The 23,058-nt window shown below is 39.3% G+C and overlaps 1 protein-coding gene across 3 annotated transcripts in view; it reads right to left on the bottom strand.

Moving 5' to 3' along the window:
* The window catches only part of slc12a5a (solute carrier family 12 member 5a), a 233,407-nt gene that overhangs the window by 129,310 nt on the left and 81,039 nt on the right, over window positions 1-23,058 (bottom strand). The window contains exon 1 of one of the 3 annotated variants that reach the window (XM_047348016.1): window positions 4,065-4,369. The exons of the other annotated variants lie outside the window; for them this stretch is intronic. Within the exon in view, the coding sequence (XP_047203972.1) occupies window positions 4,065-4,119 (55 nt within the window). The 5' untranslated portion in view covers window positions 4,120-4,369. Of the gene's footprint in view, window positions 1-4,064; window positions 4,370-23,058 lie in introns of those variants that run through there. 3 annotated transcript variants of the gene reach the window in all.

The raw sequence follows: 23,058 nt of genomic DNA, 5'->3' as shown, positions 1-23,058 counted from the left end.
TTCTCAGTATAAATTCAACTGTTCTGTGAAAGTCTCAGGGGTTTGTTAGAGAACATTGGTGAACAAACAGCACCATAAAGAACAAGGAACACAGCAGACAAGCCAGGGATAAAGTTGTGGAGAAACTTAAAGCAGAGTAAGATTATAAATTATATAGATTATAGTGGAGATGATACATTTAAGCCACTAAAAAGCTTTGATGTGTGCTTTGTAAGAGAACTGCCTTTTCATTAATAAGTGTCCACTATTAGCAAGCACTGCACTGCATTTCTGCTTCCTCTCTCTTTCCATTCACAGTAGTCAAGTTGCAGAGTGGGTAGACAGAGAATAATGACGTTGAGCATGCACAACAACTGCTTCCCTCGGAGAGGACCCCAGGGAGCATTTTTACAGTATTATGCAGTCAGCCATAACTAAAACATCATTACCACCCCGTTCATAGTCCGGAGTATGAGTACAGACTGGAAGCAGAGAGGAGGCGGATGGACTTATGAAGTTAATGACCGTTTTTATTACCAAAGAAAGTCAGCTGGCTATTTTCTCAGGTAATCGCATTTTGTTATTTTTATTTTATGTCATATGATGGTAATTTACAACATCTTAAAATCAGTATCATTATCTACAAGCAACTCAAGAAAGAATGAATGGAGGAGATTAAACCAAGCAGCATTTGACAAATGTCTAAAATTACATTACACAAGCACAATAGTGCCTTTATGGAGGACTGATTTTGCCATAATTAAGAACACATACAGAAAAAAAAATAAATGGCTCAATAAAATAATTACTGGACCAAAACGTGGCTAGACATATAAATTAGTGTGTCATTAAATACAAAAAAATAATAAAAAGAAGAGATTTTTTAAAGATATAAGTATATATTTCTATTTTTTTCCCACTATTTTTATTTGAACCACTAATTTTCAACTCATATTCTTTTTCTTTAACTCTCTATATTTCCTTTGTTAATTTAATACAATTGAATTTCCCTCAATATCGCTCAACTTTTCCATAATATGACATTGATGTGAATCACTTTTATTGTAAAGTCTTTGATACTCTATATAATCTATATAAACAATATATAAAACTCTGTTTCTTGAAGAGTTTAAAGAGTTTGAGTACTGAAATCTTATCCATACACACATTGACACATATCAAAGCTGCTATATTAGTGCAAATAGAGGCTAAATGTGCTTGGTTACATCAATGTAACTGTGTTTCAAACCCTCATGATCAATAGATAATTAAAATGTGTTTGTATGCTTTTTTGATTTATTGACTTTGGTTTAATAAACAAAACCTTTTGGGTTTTACAATAATATTTAACGGTGAGAGCTGATTATTTTCTAACATAATCTTTTGGTGTAATTAACTGTAATATACTTCTGTTCAAGTAATATAGTTCCTGTTTTTTTTCTCCACAACAATCTGAAAAATTATCTTTACCCTGTTGTAAGAAAAAAAAAAAAAAAAACGTTTTTTGTTCAGTTCTGTAAAGCTGAACCTAACTAATTTGGAGTAGACGACCTACCAGCTGTCAGCCTCCCTTTTGGGCCATTGACTTTCTCCTGCAAAAACTAAAAAGCAGTATTTAACTGTGCAGATATAGGGAAAACTAGTCTATCATCAGAAACGGCAGTAGATGAACTGAATAGATAGGTTAATAAACCAGGTTTAAACAAAATGGAAAAATTGCAACAAAAAAACATTGGGTAAAACAGGAGGAAATCACCGCTACTTGGTAATGACAATTTAAGCAGTTGAACAATAAGTGCTTTCAATAATAGTGCCCAATCAAAACAGTGTTTTGTCAGTCTAAGTAAACATTGTCTAGCTTAAATGATCTTTATAATTATAACTGAATTAAGGGTTAATATTTTATCTTAGTGTACCATAAAGTATGTTTAAATATGTAAAATTTATTATTTATTTACTTCCTATAAAACTTCTAAATATTTAAACATGACATATCATCCATCACTAACCATCTTTCTCTTACTCATCTTCTTTAAATCAATAAAGTTTAACTTCTCTTTACATATTGACTGTATTACATCTCCTTCTGTCTCACTTAAACTATTAAACTATTCAACTCAGACAGTTATCAACAGCTAAAATTGTATATATTTCCATGTTTATAAATTTACCAGTGCAAATATACAACCCCACGACCATAATCCCCTTCAACTGGTGTGTTGTGTACCTCTTCCAGTATGTAATCTGGCTGTGTAATGAAGGTTGTAAATCAGCACCATGGACAGTGCTGTGGAGCCCTGAGCGAGCTGGGGGGAAACTGCTTCAGTACCAGGGGATGGCGGTCAGCAACAACAGCTGACATTCCTTCTTAGTGGAGCTGCCCGACACGGCGTTGATGACTAAACAGAGTTATTCAGGCTGTTGCACAGCTAGCTTAGCAGAGCTATAATTCAAAGGAAAGGGGTATAGAGACTGAGTTTGCTTGCGTGTGAATGAGATTCTACTTATATACTGCAGCTGCTGAGTGACAACAAAAACTGTGAAAGATATGCTGAGAAGAGGGTGAGTGGGACACAAATCTCTCCCTTTTAAAATCCCAGGATGGCTGAGTTCACCTGCATAGTTAGTATAACAGTACTGAACCAGAACAAATTAAGAAGGAAAAGGCTGACAGTTGAAAGTTTCTGACCTCTATTTGCAGTGGCAGAGCTGATGAGCTACAAGCACACACAACTGATGTTAATGTCAAAGTACCTAACAGTACACACATAGTTAAATCCATTGGTACTAAAAGATAAAAAAAAAAAGGATGCATACACACACCAATGCACCAATCCCAGCAGTTTAACAGTTCACTTTGAATCATTAAGTCTTCATGTGAAGATTGGTTACCATGCCTAGATGTTTCCAAAGCCAAAGCCTTGCTGTCCATAATTAATAACACAATATTGTAATTCCCTCCTATATAAAAGAGTGATGTCTGCATCAAGTTAAATATTCATGTTCCCACAGCTGGTCTATTTTTATCATTAAGCCCTTACTGGTAGATGAGACTGCATAGTGACTGTTCTCTTATCCGCAACCTGTCAATTCATTCCTTGGAGTCCAGGGCTCACAACGCAAGGAAGGTTTGTGCAAAATGAAGAGCAGGCGAGCTAAAAAAAAGTGAGAATGCAATATAGATTCAATTGAGCTAAAAATGAAAATGAGGGAGACTCCTCACTTTTCACATCCTGAAGAGTATGTGCAGTAATGTAAAAAAGTTTCCCATTTACTGCAGTTTAAAGAGAATGATGAAAACTGTTGCCACATTACAGCCAACTAAAACATACAGATATTGTGATTTAATGGGAATCTGCTTTTAAGAAGTTTATTGTTTAGCAGGTCTGTGGAGGTGAGAGTTGTGTGGTGGCCCTCAGCCTAGCTATCCACACAAACCAGCACTCCACAGGTTTATCCCTGCAGAGGTTCGGGGGGGATGGGATTGGATGGAGGGCTGACTTTGACAGCTGGGGGTGAGAGGATTAGCAGCAATGGTGGCTTGGTATCTGTAGTGGTGATATACAGTGTGTGCATATATGTGTATGCAGAGATACCAATACAGTCTGTTGTTAGGGAATATTTAAGTCCCCATGAAAAATTTCATAACTCTGCCATTTAAGGTTTTGTTAGTTTGCATGTGTGGTTTTTTTGTGTGTGTTTGTGTGTATCAGGGAGTGTATGCATGTGTTGTACAACGCTTTAATACCCAATGCACCCAATCCATGGTATGGAGTGTGCACATTATTATTCCTGTCACAACAGCCTTGCAGTAGAAGCAGCGGCAGTAGTGGAAGCAAGCAGGCCATCCACTGTAGAAGCTAACATTCATACTTACACACACCAGCGCTCTTCAATCCAATCAAGTTGTGTGTGTGCGCCTACATCTTGCATGCTTTTTTTCACAAGCAGGACATATTTACTCTCCCTCCATGCTGTTGCATCGGCACGGCACTATTATGTGATGCATCAACATGTACAACCTTTGTATTTATGAGTGTCCCCTGATAATTCCAAGTGACTGCATGACAAATCTCATCACTCACCCTGGCTCTGCGCTCCCCCGTCCCCCTCCTCTGTATCGGTCAGGTTGTTAAGCATCCCAGCTCCTCTGCGATGCTCTTGTTCTTCTGCAGAGCGATGTCACAGATCGAGCACTCGGCGGCTCTCCCTGCTCTCCACGCGCTGTGATACGGCCACAGAAATTGCAGGGAAGCAGCGCAGAAAATGTGCCGGGGATCCTCCTCACTCCTTGCCGCCTGTAGGATGCAACGAAGAGAGCCAGCAGAAGAGAGAGAGGGATTTTTTTCGCTCTCTGTGGATCCTCCTCTTGACGTCTCTTCTCTGGCTTGCAAGCGTGACTCTCTGTTGCGCTCTCTCTCTAGAAGGAGGAGGATGATGGGGGAGGAAGAGGGAAGGTGAAGCTGCAGGAGTTTGATGTATGATGGAAAGCCTCAAAGCTGCACATTTGCTCTCCTTTTTTTTCTAATTTTCCTCTCTTTGTCCCTTTTTCTGCTTTTTTCTTCTATCCGGTTCTCAATCTGACTCAATACAACATCATTCACACTCCCTTGCTCACATGATGTTGCTCACTTACTGTAGGTGCCAAACTGATTGCATATTCAAGCACTTGTGGGATTTTCTAGATATACATTTCTGCCCTTGCTTTTTTGCCTCTTTCTACTCATCGCCTCTGTTAGACCAAAAGGTGACTGAAGTGGCAGAGCTTATGCAGCTTAAAGAGCAAGCAGGCAGTAGCCTCACTGCTCTGATGTTTTCCGTCTACAGATGTGCTTTGTGCCTTGGCTTTTCTTTCTCTCTGCTTTGGAAAAAGAAACTGCACTCACTTCAAATTTAATGTCAAATGCAAATAGACCTTTTTCTTTTAACAGAAAGACAAGCCATAGTAGTTATGATAAACATGGAAAACCTTGTACTCAGATGTGCAAACGTAGATCAATTCAGCAACTGGTCATCTCAGTCTTATCCTTCTCGAGAGCACTTAGTTCCAGCTGAGAGGACCACCAGTATGTCAGCAGAGCAGCTTTGGAGCCTCACTGGAAATTAGACCATTCTCATCTTGATTCATGCAGATTCATTCTGATCTGGTACACTGTGTACTGTGAGCAGAAAAGTGAGCAGCATGGAGACACTGGATGAGTGTGGTTCTGTGTTTGCTGCAGTAATTTGCATGGTTCTATGTTCAAGATATGAAAGCAATTAATCTTGGTTGCATTGATACACAGCGGAAATTGCAACAAAGAGACGCAGGAACATAACTAGCCTCCCACGGTTATTCCCCCTGTCTGAAATATAACTAGTTTTCTAATGGCACAGTTATTGTAACAACCAGCACTGTGAAGCATCGTCATAAGTTTCAACTCAGATCTTTGTATTCTCTTTTTTTGTTCAGTAGTACTAACCAGATGTGTGTGCGCAACAACAGGAAACCCTGACAAATTAAATTATAATATTGAGGGTAAAATGATCCTTTGGATTTACAGAATAGAATCATTAATTCCCCAAATTTCCTCCTCATTTTTGCATCATGTAAATTATGTAAATTTAGATTAAAGCATCTGCCTGTTTGACAAAAAAAAAATAATAATAATAGTGAAGATGTGATATCAGATAACTTAATTTAATCCAAACATCTGTCAGTTTTTTTACCTTGGTTGTTCTTGGCATGATTTAAAAAAACATGTCAACCAGAATAGCAGCTTAGAGGGGAAACTCCACAATACAACCCGAGTGTTTATGTACACTTTGCTAGTATCACTCGAGCCCTTTTGCCTTTAGAACGATATTAAATGATAGCATCATAGGTACTGCAGTTTTTGTTTCCTTCACACATGATGAGAATCTCCTGTTCTAAAACATCTGAAAGTTGAACCCATTTTCATGTTCAAGAAATTGGTTTAAGATTGTTTGAGCTTTGTGACAAGGTGCATTATCCTGCTGGAAGTAACCATCAGAAGATGGGAATACAGTGGTCATGAAGGGATTGTCATTGTCAGCACCAATATCCAGGTAAGCTGAGATGTTTAAATGAAAGTCAATTGGTATTTAGGGACCCAAAGTGTACCAAGACAATATTTCCTACACCATGGGACCCTGATTATGTTGTAAAAATGGGAGAGCAAATCTGGAAAAATAAGGAGCATTCCATTGACCAAAACATTGCAAGACTCCCACCGAGCCCCCAAAAAAGTCCATCAAACAAAAGGTAACAAAACTGATGTGTGCAAATGTATTCCCACCATATATATATATATATATATATATATATATATATATATATATATATATATATATAGTATATTGCCAAAAGTATTTGTCAGTCTACTTACATACTTACATGAACATAAACTTTTAATCTATAAGGTCCAACTTGTTGATCGACCCACCGTTGTCAGCAATAGTAACTTTAACATCTTCCACAAGGTTTAGGAGAGTCTTCATAGTTATGTGAGAAAACCAGAATAGCAGCGTCTGCTCTAAATCATCCCAAAGGTGTTCAAGAAGGTTGAGGTCAGGACTCTGTGAAGGCCAGTCAAGCTTCTCCTTACCGAACTGTATATACCTGCAGCCATGGAAGTGATTGGAAGACCTGAATTCATTGGTTTGGTGGTGGGACCAAATACTCTTTGGCAATATAGTATATATATGTATATCACATCTAAGTGATGACATGTTTGTCCGTTTGCTTATTAAAACAGTGTCCTGCTGCGATGACCACAGTCATACATATATTATCACTTGGTTTTTTACAGATTTTAATTTTGTAATTATTGTGATCCGTGTTATACTAAGCTTTTAAACATCTAGTATTTTATTATTAGAATTTTAAGTAATGCTACCTGGCCAAAATAAAAAGCAGTTGGTCATGTTGAAGTCATGCACTGCATATGATGCAGCAGCAATACTGCATCATTATTGCAGCTGTTCACAACTCCTCCAACACAGAGAAAATTTAATTATCAATGCCTGTGTCTGTGCAGGTGTACATGTTCCAGGCAGCAAGAACCAACTGCACTCCCTGAGTTTGTACTCAGAGATTGATATTCAGTGCAAGTTAGCTGACTCAAATGGAAAAAAATATTTTACCCCAAACAAGCTCACATTAACCAACTGACTGCCAAATCTCTGTAATATTCTTTGATTAAGATGGAGACCAGGCCGGCAGCAAGCCAACAGTAAATCAGTGCTTCTGTTGCCTTACACAGTTGAGCAATGTTAGATCTTGTTTGATTACGCTGACCTTGAAATCAACTCATTCATTACCTAATCAGTTTTAAGTGTTTACAGAGTACATATTTACATTAATTAAGCAAAAAAATATATAACAATAAATTTGTCATACAAATATATATTTGTAAACTGGAATGATATACTTATAAAACTTATTTAAAAAAAAGATTTTGCAGTACCGACTCTTAACTGATCAAACTATAAATAAGAACATCTACATGCCTAAAAATCGGATGTTCAATAACTGCTATTAAAAAGAGGATACTATTACTTCTGTAGTTGTTTGGTGACAAATGGACAAATAAGGACATTTTCAAATGCATTTACTCAATTTTAAACATATAACGTTTAAGGACAAGTTTGTGGGCAACAGAAGTGGAAGATTTTTAATTCCTGTCATTACTTCATTCCTGTATTACCAGCTGCAATTAAAGCAACAAAGGAGAACAACAGTAATAATAATATCTCATTCAAATTCAGTAACAGTCAGTTGATTTAGCTGTTGCAGGTTATATTTTTCCTTTTTTCCAGTAGCAATTAATTTCTTTGGGCACTGTCCCGTTGTTGGTAGAGTTTTTGCTTATACAGAAACAAACACTGTTTATGGACAAGACAGTGATAAGTTGTCGGCAAACTATGTGCCTAGCTTTTTGACAAAAAAAAAAATAAAACATTAATTACTATTTATGTATATATATATAATTTATTTATATATATTATATATATATATTATATATTATTTGTATGATATATATGTCCAAAGACATGCCTGTTCAGGCAGAACAGCATTTATGGGAAAGAGAGTCGCTAATCTTTGACATTTTTTCCTTTTTTCGCCACTTTAAATGGTCAAAACTCTAATTATCAGAGTTCAGTTTTTCCCAGACTGTTATTCAGTGCACATATTGCTGACTCACTCAAACATAAAAGCATCAAGCAAAAAGCCCCTCTAAATGGCATGGCTTGCTGACAATTTATCAGTATCTTGTCCATAAACAGAGTCGTGTTATTGGATTAACACAAACTCTTACAACAATAGGACAGTGCCCAGAGGAATTCTTTGGTACTAGATAAAAGAAAAAAACACAACCTGCGACAGCTAACACAACTGCAGATGCACATCATTCAAAAAAATAATTACAGTCTTTTGAGGAGTGTAAAAAGAAATTAGTGGAAGTATAAAGCTTCTATATGATTAGAAACATGTAACTACCTGACAGGGTATTGATAGCAACAGTGCAAATGTAGGACTCTTATATTATTGTAGTTGTTGCATCCTTGCATGATTAAGTGCATGTAAGCAGTCTTTTAAATGTTAGTCGATGGTTCTGTTTATTTCTTAGGAAAACCAAATGTTTATTAGGGAGAAAGTAAATCAGAAAAATATTTTTAAGCCATTGAATGCTTGCTCAAATGTCATACGGCTTTAGTAAAACTCCCAGCAGAAGCTGGACTGTATAAAATCTGCCGATTAATGCTGAACTAAATGAAGCTTTTGACCACACTTTGCTTTGACCACGGGCTTACTGACAGAGCAGGAACACTTCCATAATGCTTTTAGAAATGACAAGGAAGAAAGGAAGTTGAGCTTCAGTGATTACGTTTTAGCAGGATACTACAAATGTAAAAAGGGAGGAAGAAAAGAAAGCAGGCTAGATATTAGTTAAGATTTACACAGAAACAAACAGAAAATCAGTTATACAGCCTGTTTGTGCACTCCTATACATTTTTGTAATTATGATAGAAAACATTACATCAGGTGATTTATCTGACGGATTCAGAGTATGCACACCTATAATTTGTCAATCATTAGGTATTCGCTATTTACAGCATTCTATGCTGCATCACAGATTTTAACATAAATGATCTTGATGATAATATTGTTAGTAAGTATTTTGAATTTCTCAACATAGAAACAGCTTTGATTCAAATATGGAACTCTGCTGGAAAGTTTATATCTGCAGTTCTTAACCTTGCAAACAGTGTTGTGGATCAGTGACATGCCGTTCATGACCAAACTGTCTCTATGTACCTGCTCACTTGTATCAAGGGAGCTGGCTCCAATCTGAGAGTCATCTATTGTGGCATAAAATATGAAACACTTGAACCATACAATCACACTGAAAAACTTCTGCAGTCTTTGAATAGAGGAAAGCAAAAACCCGAGGAGGATTCAGGTCCTCATAAGTAATTAAGTTAATGCTTTCACATGCATATTTCTGCATGCATTTTACAGTAAAAGCTTATAAAATTATATTGCACATTAAGTATTTGCATTTTGTGCAAAAATACTGCATGCATGCTTTAAGGTATTTTTTATATTTCTGTTGTAGACACTGAATTTCACATTTGCAGTCTGCTAATTAATTATTGTTGTTCTTAAAACCTTTCATGTACAGTTTTTAAATTGTCTTCATCGTTTGCATTTTAGCTTGCTGTAAGATTACTAAACTACATATAATTCTATAAAAAACAGTGAGATGAGAGGAATTTGTAAGCCAAAATAACTTTTTTTAGGAAAGCTTGGCTAAATGATACCGAAAAAGAGCTTCATGCTGAACTTGGAATTCAAAATGAGAAAATGAGAGGTCATAGACTTATCTGGAGTTCAGATACAGTAAGCCTGTCATGGACCTAAAACATAATAAAAGTTGCAGAAAAAAAGTGTTGTCATTGACTTGTATTGCTAGCAATGCTACATTTGGGGGCTGATCTTCAAAGGTTGTGTGTGTACAAAATCACGCGCATACCTGTTTGCATCAGCAAAGCTGATCTACAAACCAGGTGCTAATCAGATTACGTGTGTAAAATCAGCAGAACAGCAGACACAAACTTTTTAGCGTGTTATGCAAATTTAATTCTCTACCACCCACAACGCGATTTATCAAACCTGTTTTTGTGTCTAGATTTAGCCTGTTTAAAATGCAAGTGCTAACTTGGACACAAAAATGTCTGCTGTCACTGTGACGAGAAGGAGGCATAGATAGAATAACAGATGACCGAGAGAGAGAATCTTCTGTACATGTGTCAACAGATTTGGGTTGTGAACAATGAAAATAATAAAAACAGATGAGAATAGAGGAATCTATGTAGTATTATCTAAGGTCTGATTTGGAGCCAATCACCCATGACATTTCCTCTATGATAAAACTCCTTGCAACACTTTTTTCTTACGTCTGGATCATTCCAGCACACCATCGCTGTCAGTGAGATCTGCTGCTAAACGCACACAAACCTGATCATAGCAAAGTGCACAAATAACTGATCAAGTGCGCACATGCTGTTAACTGTAATTGCACATCATGCAAATGACCCACTGTGCTTTGATGTTGATAATATAATTAATAGGAAAGAAATAAAGTCGTTATAACACAGATTCAATCCTCAATTTGCCATGTGGATGCTAAAATCACTTCTTAGCAGGTGAAAATTTTTATACCTTATTTTTATTGAACATTTTAAGTTACATCAAAAGTCCAGCATGAACAAAATTATGAAGTTACAGACCCAACAAAATATGACACAACATATACAGCATCAACCATAAAAGTCCTTGTATAACGTTATTTCCAATGTCAGTATGACTGAAGTTGTATTTGCAGACGTTTCAACATTATATTAAACCATTTCTTGAATTGGTAATATTGTCCTTTAAGGCTAAGCATCAACCTCTCCAAAGTGATGGTGTCCAAGATGGTGTCTTTCCAAAGTTTAATTAAAGGTGGCTGAGCACCAACCCATCTTATCATTTTTGCTTTACTGGCCACCATAAAAGAAAATGTAATACATTCTTATGTATGTTTAACGAGTCAGGTAGAAATCTTAACACACACATGAATGGTTTTAGCTGTTGACCAATCACCACACCTCAATACACACTGCTTGCCAGAACTGTTGAATCTTTTCACATTCCCAGAGGCAGGGAAAAGTAGTTCCTGTTGATATTTTACACTTTGGACAATTAGAAGTCCCTGTAGTCCCGTTTGCTATACGAGTAGGGAGATATATAAACTTTGTGTAAATTGTTATGCTATATCCGCAGTGAAATGCTGTAAAACTGAATAGAACATAGCTACAAAGTTACTGTGTCTCCGACTGTCCAAAGGTGTCATTAAGTAAACTAAAATCAAATGGAAGATCAAGGGTATTTGAGTAAACAGAGTGTCTGACCAGAAGGCATTAAAAAAAAATCACTTCTGGGTAAATTGTACTGAGTTTTTAAAGTGTCCCCCCCCCCCCCCTTTAAATCTGGTACCTAGAAATCTGTCCAAATGCTTCTACACCGTTTATCAGTGCTGAAATGGATATTGTAGGTTCAGTTAGAGTGAGAAGATATCATCTGCATAAAGCAGAATTTTGTGTTGTGTGGTCCCATACCACCGTTCCTTTATTATTTGAGGATTGTTGCATCGCTATCGCAAGAGGCTCAATAGCCACCGCAAACGGTACGGGAGATAGAGGGCTTCCCTGAGCTGTGCCTCAGTTAAGTTTGAACATATCTGAGATAAGGCCATTAGTCACGACAGAAGCCATAGGCTTTTTATACAAAAGCTGTATCCATTCAACTAACTCAGATTTAAAGCTGAGTCGTCGACTTCCTCTTAATGCGATTAAACCTCTTCTCTGCATCCATAGTCACAATAGCTCTGGAGATTTGATGAAAATTAAGGTAATAAATTGTATTAATTAGCCACCTGGTGTTGTTTGAAGAAGACGGACCTTTCATAAAGCCCGTCTGATTAGCATGAACAATATCAGCCACCACCCGTTCCAGTCGACTGGCCATTATTTTAGAAAGTATTTTGGTATGTACTCCAAGAGGGCTGAATGGTCGATATGATGTGCATTGTCTCCAGATCCTTATCTATTTTGGAAAAACTATAATATGCGCAACATACATAGATCAAGGAACTTCTCCCTCTTCAAAGGATTTATTAAAGACTCTAAGTAGAAAGTTGTTACTTTTGCCTTTTAAAGTTTTATAAAACTCCTGACAGAAACTGTTAGCGCCTGGAGATTTGTTCAACTGTAATGAGGAGACAGTATCATATATTTCTGATAAAATAACAGGCCCTTCAAGATGTTTAGCTTGTTCATCTGATAGTTGTGGTATCTTCAAGCTTTTAAAAAAAAAAATATCATGAGGAGACATATCACTGTTATGAATCAGAAAAAGGTGGACCCAAGATTCAGCCAGACACAGTACTGAAAGTTTAAAAGGTTTATTCAGCCACAGGAAAACGTCACACAGGTAACACTCCTCACAGCTTCCAGGAATCACTGTGGCAGAAAGAGGTATTAGTGACTTGTAGTCTCTCCAGATTTTGCAGGGATCAGAAAAGCCACTAACCTGCTTTTGTCTTGAGTGGAATTTGAAACCCAGAGGGGAAACCTCAGTGGGCGGCAGGCGGTGATCTCCACAGCACAGGTAAGAAGTGAGTCCAGGCTGAATAATCCGAGGGCTACGCTGGCTCAATAATCCAAGGACAGAAACAGGGTCAATGATCAGAACAAGAGGCGTCAGTCAAGGGCAGGCAGAGGCATAAACCAGATGCAGGAAACAAGGTCGACAACTAAAATCCAAATAGTCCGACGGAGCAGGCAGAGAGGCAAAAATCCAAAAGACAAGGTCAAGAACAATGATCAGACAGGAAGGAACGCTGGATGTCTACTCACACAATGGCTTTCAAAAAATCTGGCACCGTCTGCTTGTCAGAGTCAGTATATATCAGGGAAGACACAGGGGCTTGGCATGCCATAGATTGCACTACACTGCAGCAGCCACCAGATGCATCTAATCTGCTGATTGCAGCCAGGGAGACAGGGTAGAGCAGACGTGCCAGAATCATAACAATCACTATCTTTTTCTGAACTATATAGTTTTTCATGAAAAAATTTTAAAACAGTCATTAATCCTCCTATTATTTGTCTGTCACAGCGGATCCTCGCCACATATCACAGAGATAAAAGATTTAGTGGAAGAATTTTTAACCAATCGAGCCAGAAGCTTACTTGGTTTATTGCCAAATTCAAACACTTTTTGTCTGGTAAACTAAATATCTAATTCTGCTTCTTTGGCATTAGGATAATCAACCGGGTCGTCTTCTTCTTTTTCTTGAGCTCTTTCGAGATATCATCTAAATTTAACCAATAAAATTTTTCCTCTAGGTACTTAATCCTATTTTCACTCTCCAGCTGTTGCTGTACACGTTTTTCCCCCCTTACAGGAGTATGATATAATCATTCCACTCATGTATCCTTTGTATGCTTCACATACCGATTTTGGGTCCATAACTTTTTCATCATTATATTCCATGCATAAATGTGTCTGGTCTTCTATAAATTTTATGAAATATTTACCATAAAACAATGATGAGTTCACTATCCAATCTTTCCAATGCTTTCTTGAGTTTTATTTCCATTTGGTTCATCGTGTCAAATTTCTCTGACATCTCTGTAACCATATTAATAACCTTTCCAAGCTTGGTATCCAACATATTGGCAATATTGTCAGTCACTTGTTGAAGCTTGAGATGTCCGGATCGGGGTTAGCAATCTCGTGGTCTGACATAGCACTAGCACCCTGGTCTGCGCTCCCCTCAGGCCAGGTCAGCTTCGTCATCATGGCTAGCTAGTGTAGCACTAGCCTTAGGCACGATCTACTATTTCCGAGATTCTTTCTTCTTAGGCATGTTGAAGAAGTTTTCCAAGACAGTGCATGCAAACAAACAAAACAAAATGCAAAATGCAATAAAATCCAATATTTTGATTACAGGCAAAGCAGGATGTAGCCTTTGCCTCACAGGGTCTAAATAAAGCATCTGCTTGCCGAACAGCTTCAAACTCAGCCTTCTGCATACGCAATTATCCACTCAGACGCATCTAGCGCAAATGAACAGCAAGGGGAACTAATCTTTTCAGGACAGAGGCTGAGATAACAAACCTGCTTCTGTGAATAGCAACGACAAAAGTTAACTAACTGTAACAGTCCAGAAAAGCAGGAGCAGAACGGAACAGAACAGAAGGAAAAAATCAGCAACTGGATCATTTATAATGATGCAGCGCAACAAGCTCTGTATGTTTCAAGTGCCACAGCAGAGAGGATGTGTTAGCTTTTCCTCAAGTTCTGCTGGGGCAGTAGCAGCCAGCCAGGAGCACACGCAATTTCCTCATTTAAGCAGAGCGGTCTACATCTCTTTTGCAGCTGTTATACTTTGCACATACAATCTTTGAAAATCGTACACAACACGCCCACTTATTGCACGCACAATTTTTCTTTTGTACAAGTAATTTAGTGCACCTTTTAGTGGATCTTTTGAAGATCAGGCCTTTGGTTACTTAGCACAAGAATTAGCAAATCTCACTGTTTGTCTTACATCAACTTGGATGTGACATCATTCCGAGATGCGAAATCAGACTTTCAAGGCAAATTGAATGCAGCCTCTGCGACAAAGCAGCAAATTTTACTTTCTGTAAAATTTGTTCTGAAGTAATTCCTTCTGAGTAGTTTTATTAAGGGCTGCACGGTGGCGCAGTTGGTAGCACTGTTGCCTTGCAGCAAGAAGGTCCCGGCTTGATTCCCGGCCTGGGGTCTTTCTGCATGGTGTTTGCATGTTCTCCCCGTGCATGCGTGGGTTCTCACCGGGTACTCCAGCTTCCTCCCACAGTCCAAAGACATGCCTGTTAGGTTAATTGGTCACTCTAAATTGCCCTTAGGTGTGTGAATGAATGTGTGCGTGGTTGTTTGTGCGTTGCCCTGCGATGGACTGGCGACCTGTCCAGGGTGACCCCGCCTCTCGCCCATAGACTGCTGGAGATAGGCACCAGCTCCCCTGCGACCCACTATGGAATAAGCGGTAGAAAATGACTGACTGACTGACTAGTTTTATTCATTTCTTTGTGTTTGACCCATTATTTAGTAGAGGGGGCTGCAGTAAATGTAATGCACCTCAAGTTAAAAAGAGTATTTCAATTCAATTTAATTTTTACATAGCACCAGTTCACAACAAATCTCATCTCAAGGTACTTTAGAAATTTAAAGACAATTCAATCCAAACATACAGAAAGATTCAATTTAACTTACATAACATTTTATTTGAGCCTAGTTTTTAATGCAGTCAGTTTCTGTTTATTATGGCAACGGTTAAGAAGGTATCTATTTAAGTAAACCTAGTAAAAACTAGTAGCTCAAAGTCAGTGAATTTGCACCAGTCCTGTTTCTTGAATGAGAATATGGTGACAGTAGACAGTTGACTGCATCGAGTGAACAATGCTCATTCTGAGGATGCATTTGGCAGTGGCAGAAACAAAAACCACCTTCTAACAAAAAGAAACATCTCAGGAAAGCTAACATTACAACTGGCCTGCATCAAGATCAATACTCTGTCATTGCCAGTTTTTTTGTTTTTTATAAATCACAGTGTGCCAGTTTGGTAAACTGCGATCATGGCAAGCACAGCGACCTGCAGAGCTCTGCCCACCGTTGCGCCAAACTTAGAGCATCATTGAGTTTGCAATTTCCGTGGTACTGTGAGAAAGCACGCAGCATTTAATACACACAAATGGGTTGTGAAGTTGAGTTTAGGAAATTAACATTTTCGTTATTCAGAAACTCAGTACGAACATTTTCAGAGACTGACAAATATTTCCACACTTCTATTAAAATCTGACTACTTAGAAATTATTTTTCATAATTCTTCATATGAACAAGGTACACAATTTTTTATATACAGCCTGTGGTAAGATGAAAAAAAATTGCATTACCTGTATATCTACGTAGCTGGTGGAAACAGCAATCCCTACTTAATGTGAATTACAACACAATAACTTTGTACAATCACCTTCTTATTCTTTGCCAGGTGTGTTAATTTTCTAAAAAGGCTTAACCAAAATTACGCTGCAATTATCTTTGTCGCATTACTCAGAAATAGTCCACCTTAGCATAAAAATGGAAGGGTGAGCCTGAAAATCTTCTCTGCACCTTGTTTTGTGAAATAATATGTTTCTCAGATTATTCTGCTTTGAGAATGTGTGTTGTAGACATCTTGTTGGATTGATCCTTCTCTAAACACATGCATGTTATGCAATAATCATTTTATGCAAATAAAGCTTTTTTGGGGTAGGCTATAAATGAAAGCTTTCCAAATGTGCAGTCTCTACAACAAAATAACATCACAGCAGAACTCGGTTCCTAGCAGATTGGTACCAGAGCTTCACACTGCAACACATTGTTTCACTGAAGAATGATATGCTGCTCAAGCTGCTTCAGATATCAATGGATGAGATAGAGCAAGGACAAACTGTTCCAACCTGCAGTCTCAGTGACAACGCCTCGTCTCCTCTTGTGGCTTCTTGGCTTCCTGCCAGATCATTATGGTCTGTCTGTGCACCTTCAGTTGCTGACAAGGGCATACTGTATTTTTACACAAGTTTTTGGCAGCACAAAAAACAAAAAATATGGGCACGCACTTAAACTTGAAGTGGAGACACAACAAAAGGGATAAAGACACAACAAACAGAATTCTCAAACCAGCTGAAAAATATCCTACTTTTACACTAGTCAAAAAGTACTTAGTAAGCCATGTCTATACTGAAATACAAATAAAATAAGTTCAAATAAAGCAGGTTAATCATTAATAATGCAATGTGTATTTCCATTTAGTGTTTTTAGAAGGAAGTATGAAAATAGCTTTAATTATGGTGGTCTGATTGGCACAAAGCCACAGTGAAAAAACTGAGCACTTGTGTTAAGGAGTTCAACTTGATTAAATTTAGGCGGTGCTTTACTCTCTCTCTCTCTCTCTCACCTGTTATTTGATTAGACTTTGCTCAAAGAACAATCTAATTATCTCCTACAGCAAGCAGAATGACAAGCAAACACATCCGCAAATGCATGCAGAAACAATACTCTTTGGAATTCTTTTAGTAAACTTTTAAGAGAAGTGGGCGTAAGACAACTACCTGACCTAACAATGAACTTTGCTCTATCTCAGAGCCATTGTCAATAATGAATGCTATTCTTGAGTGATTAATTAAATTGCCTCTGCATCATTTTCTATTAAACTGCGCCTTCAAATCTTAAGCTATTCACTGTGTAATTCATTGAATATAACCCATTATCCAAAATGTATTCTTCAAACAAACAAATCCTGAGTGTTTACCCAGGAACAGATCTAATACTGAGTGTTTGCCCAGATTATGCAGTTTGAGAAAACTACAGCATTCTCTATTGTGGTCTCTATGGTAGATTACTAATTTGAAACTAAAACAGAAACAGGACAGAAATCAGTTAACCCCAATTAATCATATTCAAGGTCTACAAGAAAAGATAATCTCGCAATGCTTTGTTGAGAGCAGATTTTGCATGTCTAAGGTGTCAGAGTTGCTTGTGTTGTGTTAAGACCTGCAGGGCCAGCAGAAGTGGTTGGCCCTCAGAGGGGCTGTCAAGTAATTAATCTGAGACTAGCCGGGCAGTCCTGAGAGATGAGACACAGCATTTGACAAGGCTTTGATTGTGAAACAGGCATCAAGATTTAACGGCGATTCTTGTAGCCTCGGCAGGCGGAACAAGCAGATCAAAGTGGTTCAGCAATGTTTCAACATAACGCAGCAAGACTTTTCTGTTATGATTCTGACCTGTCTGTCTGCATGCTCTCACACTTCTCCTGCTCTGCAGTAATCAAGATCATCTGATGAACATGTTAGCTGCCCACCTCCTATGACAGCACAATCAAGCTTATCCCCTGCACCTGCTTTGTTGCCTACATATTCTGGTCTCCAGCGGACAGTGCCAGATTTTTCAATTCCTTATGTGAGTAGATATCCAGCGTTCCTTGCCTGCCTTATTGCCTGATCCTTGCCCTTGTTGGACTTTCTCCCCGCCTTCTGATTTCTGGACCTCAACCAAGATTCTGTCTCACAACTAACGCCCCTTGCCTAGCCGATGCATTGTTTGCTCTCTTTAGCCCTCCTGGGTATGACCATAGTCTGTCTTATGGATGCCCTACTAGTCTCTCTGATTCTATCTGTCACGGAGATTAAAGCTGCCTACTGCAGCCAATACGCAACCTACTGAGACGTTATCTCTCTTTCTGCCGCTGCTTTTTCTGATCCCTCTGGAACCTCTCAACAGAACAACAGTCCCTGCCCGGCTTCTGAAAAGGTTTTATGTTGAGTTTTCTATCAGCCATTGAATTCTCAACAGTCATTAACTTGTCTCTCTCCCTTTTAATGGCTCCTGACTGTGTCTCTGGCAGCTTCCTGTTTCGCCCCAGCAAGGTCATTGAAATAAAACTTTTAAAATGCTCTATTTGATTTGTCTGGTTTGTTACAGAAAAATCTGGCCACAATGGACCCTTTGCAGACACAAAAGTAGCATGCTGGTGTGGAGTACGCAATCGCTAGGCTTAATACAAGCATGAATAGGATGATTAATCTTCTTCAAGGCACGTCTGTCTCTCCAGATACTCCTTATTCCCCCAGAGGTTTTCAAAGGGGATCCTGACCAGTTTTATCATTTTTTTGACCCAGTCTGATATCCATTTTCAATTCTAACCCTAATCATTCCCCACAGAGAGAGCAGCGTTTGTCCTCTCATTATTGTCAGGCAAAGCTTAAACACCAGGGCACAGAAGAATGGAAGAGAAACTCTTGCATTTGTTACTCCTACTATGAAGAACTGATTCAGGTTTTGAATCCCATCCTTACTGAGAGGGAGGCAGTCAGAGGTCTGTTATTCCTCAAGCAAGGCAGAAGAAGTGTAACCAATTACATCATTGATTTTCACACAATGTGGGTAGTCAATGGAATCAGGAGGCTTTATGGAAGTATTTATGAAATGACTGAAAGATGATTTAAAAGATGAGCTCACCACCAGAGATTACTCAAGGGATCTTAAGGAGTTGGAGAACCTTGATACTTGCATTGATTTTTGGTCCTCGGAGAGGAGGAGTGAGAGGTGCCACAAGGAGGAAACGTTTCCTTTCCCGAGAGAGACTATCTAGTGACAGTTTTCACATGAGTTTCCCTCTTTCTACTTCTTCTCTTCCTCCAGATGAACCCATGCAATTGGGGAGAAGATTGATGGAGGAAGATTAACCTGCTTCTATTGTGGAGGTATGGGTCACATTTCTACCAAGACACTGTTAAAAGATCAAGCTCAGTAGAAGAGAGGGGGTTTCTACTGAGCCAGAGCAATTATTCCAAGACCTTCTCATGTATACTTGCCAAATTAAAGACAGCTAGTCAGACTCATCACATTTTTTTTTTTATTGACTCAGGGGTGGACACAGAATTTATAGATGAGACTTTTGCCAAGAATCTGGGGATCAACCTGGTACCAGGCTCTGTTAATCATAGAGTGCTGGCATTAGATGGACACATGCTCAACCACACGCATTTTGAAACTGAAACCATTTGTCTCTGGGTGGGAACCATCAAGAAGATATCAAGTATCAAATTCCCCCAGTTACCCATTGTTCTTGGGGCTACATGGCTAGGAGAGATTTTATGTTGGTCTCAGAACTGTTTATTTTCACGTCTATTTGATGCAGTTTCCGCATCTACTCCTGTAACAGACATTAAGGAGACATACCCAGATCTCTCTAAAGTTCCCACTAATTACCATGACCTCAAGGAGGTTTTCAATAAATTGAAAGCCACCTTTATTTCTCCTCACAGGCCTTTCAATTGCTCTTTTGTGTTACTCTTAGGCACTACACCCCCAGAGGTCGGGTCTATTCATTATCTACTCCAGAACACCAAGACATGAAAAATATGTTCATGATTCACTTAAGGCAGGAATCATTTCACCGTCCTTTTCTCCAGCAGGGGCTGGATTTCTTCATATGCAACAAGGATGGTTTACTTTGTCCATGTATCGATTATTGGGGGCTCAACGAGATCACCCTTGAGAATCGTTACCCTCTACCTTTAATGGACTCTGCTTTTGATCTCATCCAGGGTGCTACAGTGTTTTCATCAAGCTGGAGCTGCACAATGCCTACCAAATCATCCGGATCAAGGAAGGAGATCAGTGGAAGACGGCCTTCAATACTCCTACGGGTCACTATGAATACCTGGTTATGCCTTTTGGGCTCATCAACGCTCTAATATTGATTTTCTCAAAAGATCTCTATAGTCACGAGAAGCATGCCAGTTCTACTCTCTTTCGGCTCCATCAAAATAATCTGTTTGACAAGGCTGAAAAGTGTGAATTCCACCAAAACACAACCTAATTTCTTGGATTCATCATTGCTCCAGACCAGATCCCCATGAACCCTGCCAATATTTCTGCTGTCCACCACTGGCCTCCTTCTTCTGACTGTAAGCAACTCCAAAGGTTCCAAGAATTTCTATCTTAGGTATATAAGGAATTACAGTCAGGTCTCCCCTCTCTCCATGCACTCAAATTCACTAAAGTGATGTTTGCATGGAACAATCAGGCTGAAAGAGATTCTCTAGAATCTAGCAACTGTTCACCTCTGCACCTGTTCTTTGATCCCCCAACCCAGAAAAGCAATTCATTGTAGAGGTCCATGCTTCTAGCACAGGGGTAGGTGCTGTTCTCAGTCAGTGTCGGATGACAAAATTCACCCTTAGGCCTTTTTCTCCAGGACTCTTTCTTGCTCCAAACACAACTACCATGTGGGACATCGCAAACTGTTGGCCTTCAAGATGTCCCTTGAGGAGTGGCGACATTGGCTGAAGGGGGCCAGGAACCTTTTCAAGTCTGGACCAACCACAAGAACCTGGGATACCTCAGACTGACTAGGAGGCTCAATCCCAGACAAGTCAGGTGGGCATTATTCTTTAGCAGACTCAATTTTACTCTCTCTTACAGACTAGGGACAAAGAATGTGAAGCCTGATTCTCTTTCAAGGATTCAAGAGCCCTCTGAGGATGTCAGGACCAGAGTTGCTGAGTTAATCTTACCTGAAACAGTCTGTCTGTTACTATGTTGGAACTGAAGAGGGAGATCAGGGACACCCACCAGAATTACCCATTACCAACCTGGAGATCGTCTATTCATCCCAGACCCCCAGGTTTCCAGGGTACTCACGATCTGTCATAAGTCAAGACTTTTCTGTCATCCAGGTCTCAAGAAGACATTGGAGGTAATTCAACCACAGTTCTGGTGGCGTACCCTGACCCAGAACATCAAAGAGCGTGTTGCCTAAGCCCTCCCAATGAAGTCCTGGTCCGGGAGGTCTTCTGTCACCATGAATTACTCGCTGACATCGTCTCATACGGGGTCCTCCGTTCATCTCCCAGTTTTTTAAGGAGTTCGCTGCTGGGGGTATCTGTCAGCATGTCCTCAGGATTTCATTCGCAGTCAGATGGACAAACTGAGATGGCAAATGAAGAGGTGGAAACCAAGCTTTGCATCCTCTGCAACTAGGACCCCACCAAGTGGTCGTACAACCTTGCTTGGGTCGAGCATGACATCAACTCACTCCCTTCCAGCAACACGAGTCTATTACCTTTCTACACTGTTTACAGATACCAGCCTCTGGTGTTCACCATCAAAGAGAGAGGCCAAGGTCTCATGAGCCCACTCTGTTGCCCTGAGGTGCCAGTGTGTCTGGATAAGAGCCAAAAAGACTCTTCACAGGATGTCCAAGATTTTATCTAAATCAGCCAACAGTGATCTGCATCCCCACTCCCAATTACCAAGTTGGCCAGAAAATCTGGCTTACTATGAGGGATTTACCTCTCCGGGTGGAAAGTCACGAGCTAGAACCTTGGTTTGTTGGTCCCTTTCCCATTTCAAATGTGATGAACCCTGTGAATGTCAGACTTTAGCTCTCACGTTACATGAAGATCAATCACACGCTCCATGTGTCTCAGTCAACCCTTTTGTCCAATCTCATTTTTCAGCCCTCCATCTTGCCCTCTCTGCCCACCTGATTTATTGAGGGTGAACCTTAGTACACCATCCGATGTCTCCTCTCGTCCAGAAGAAGGGGTCATGGACTTCATTACTTGGTGGACTGGAAAGGATATGGAAAGGAGGAGCGTTCATGGATCCAGGCCAGGTTCATGAGACAAGACACTCATCAGAAACGTCCATCATCTACACTCTAATAATTATGGATGTTTGTTAGGAGCTGGACCTTGAGGGAGGGGTACTGCTATGATTCTGGCCCTTCTATCCGCATGCTCTCACACTCCACCTGCTCTGCAGTAATCAATATCATCTGATGCACCTGACAGCTGCCTCCCCACGGCAGGACAATAAGGCATATCCCCTGCACCTGCTTCGCTGCTTCTATATTATTGTCTCCAGCAGACCTCGACCGAGATTCTCTTACACGACCAACACCCCTTGCCTAGCCCATAGATTTGTTTGCTCACCTCAGCCCTCCTGTGTATAACCCAAGCATGTCTTATGGATCTCCTCCTAGTCTCTGTAATTATCTTGCTGCTGAAATTAAAGCTGCCCACTGCAGCCAAGACACAGCTGTGACGTCATCTCAAACCTAGATAATCAATAATGTTAATTACAATGCAAATGAATGTCTCAAAGCAATCAAAGGAAAACTTTTTACCACTTACCATTATAAATATTGACTGCAAAGTATTACAGCTAGAATCAAATTGTAGTGTATGTGACTGATTTTGAATCTGTTTTTATGATTGGATTTTACTGGATTGACTTGATTATGTATTTCATGTTTCTGAATTCAATCTGCTTACCTTGAGGCTTGAGAAGACATTTGTTGAGAATTTGTGCTATATCAATAAACTGAACTATAGTGAATGCTGCAGTTATAAAGCAAAAAAAACTTG

Source organism: Girardinichthys multiradiatus, chromosome 20 (assembly GCF_021462225.1).
Source record: "Girardinichthys multiradiatus isolate DD_20200921_A chromosome 20, DD_fGirMul_XY1, whole genome shotgun sequence".
Lineage (NCBI taxonomy): Eukaryota > Metazoa > Chordata > Actinopteri > Cyprinodontiformes > Goodeidae > Girardinichthys > Girardinichthys multiradiatus.
This window is presented reverse-complemented; position numbering and strand designations above follow the sequence as displayed.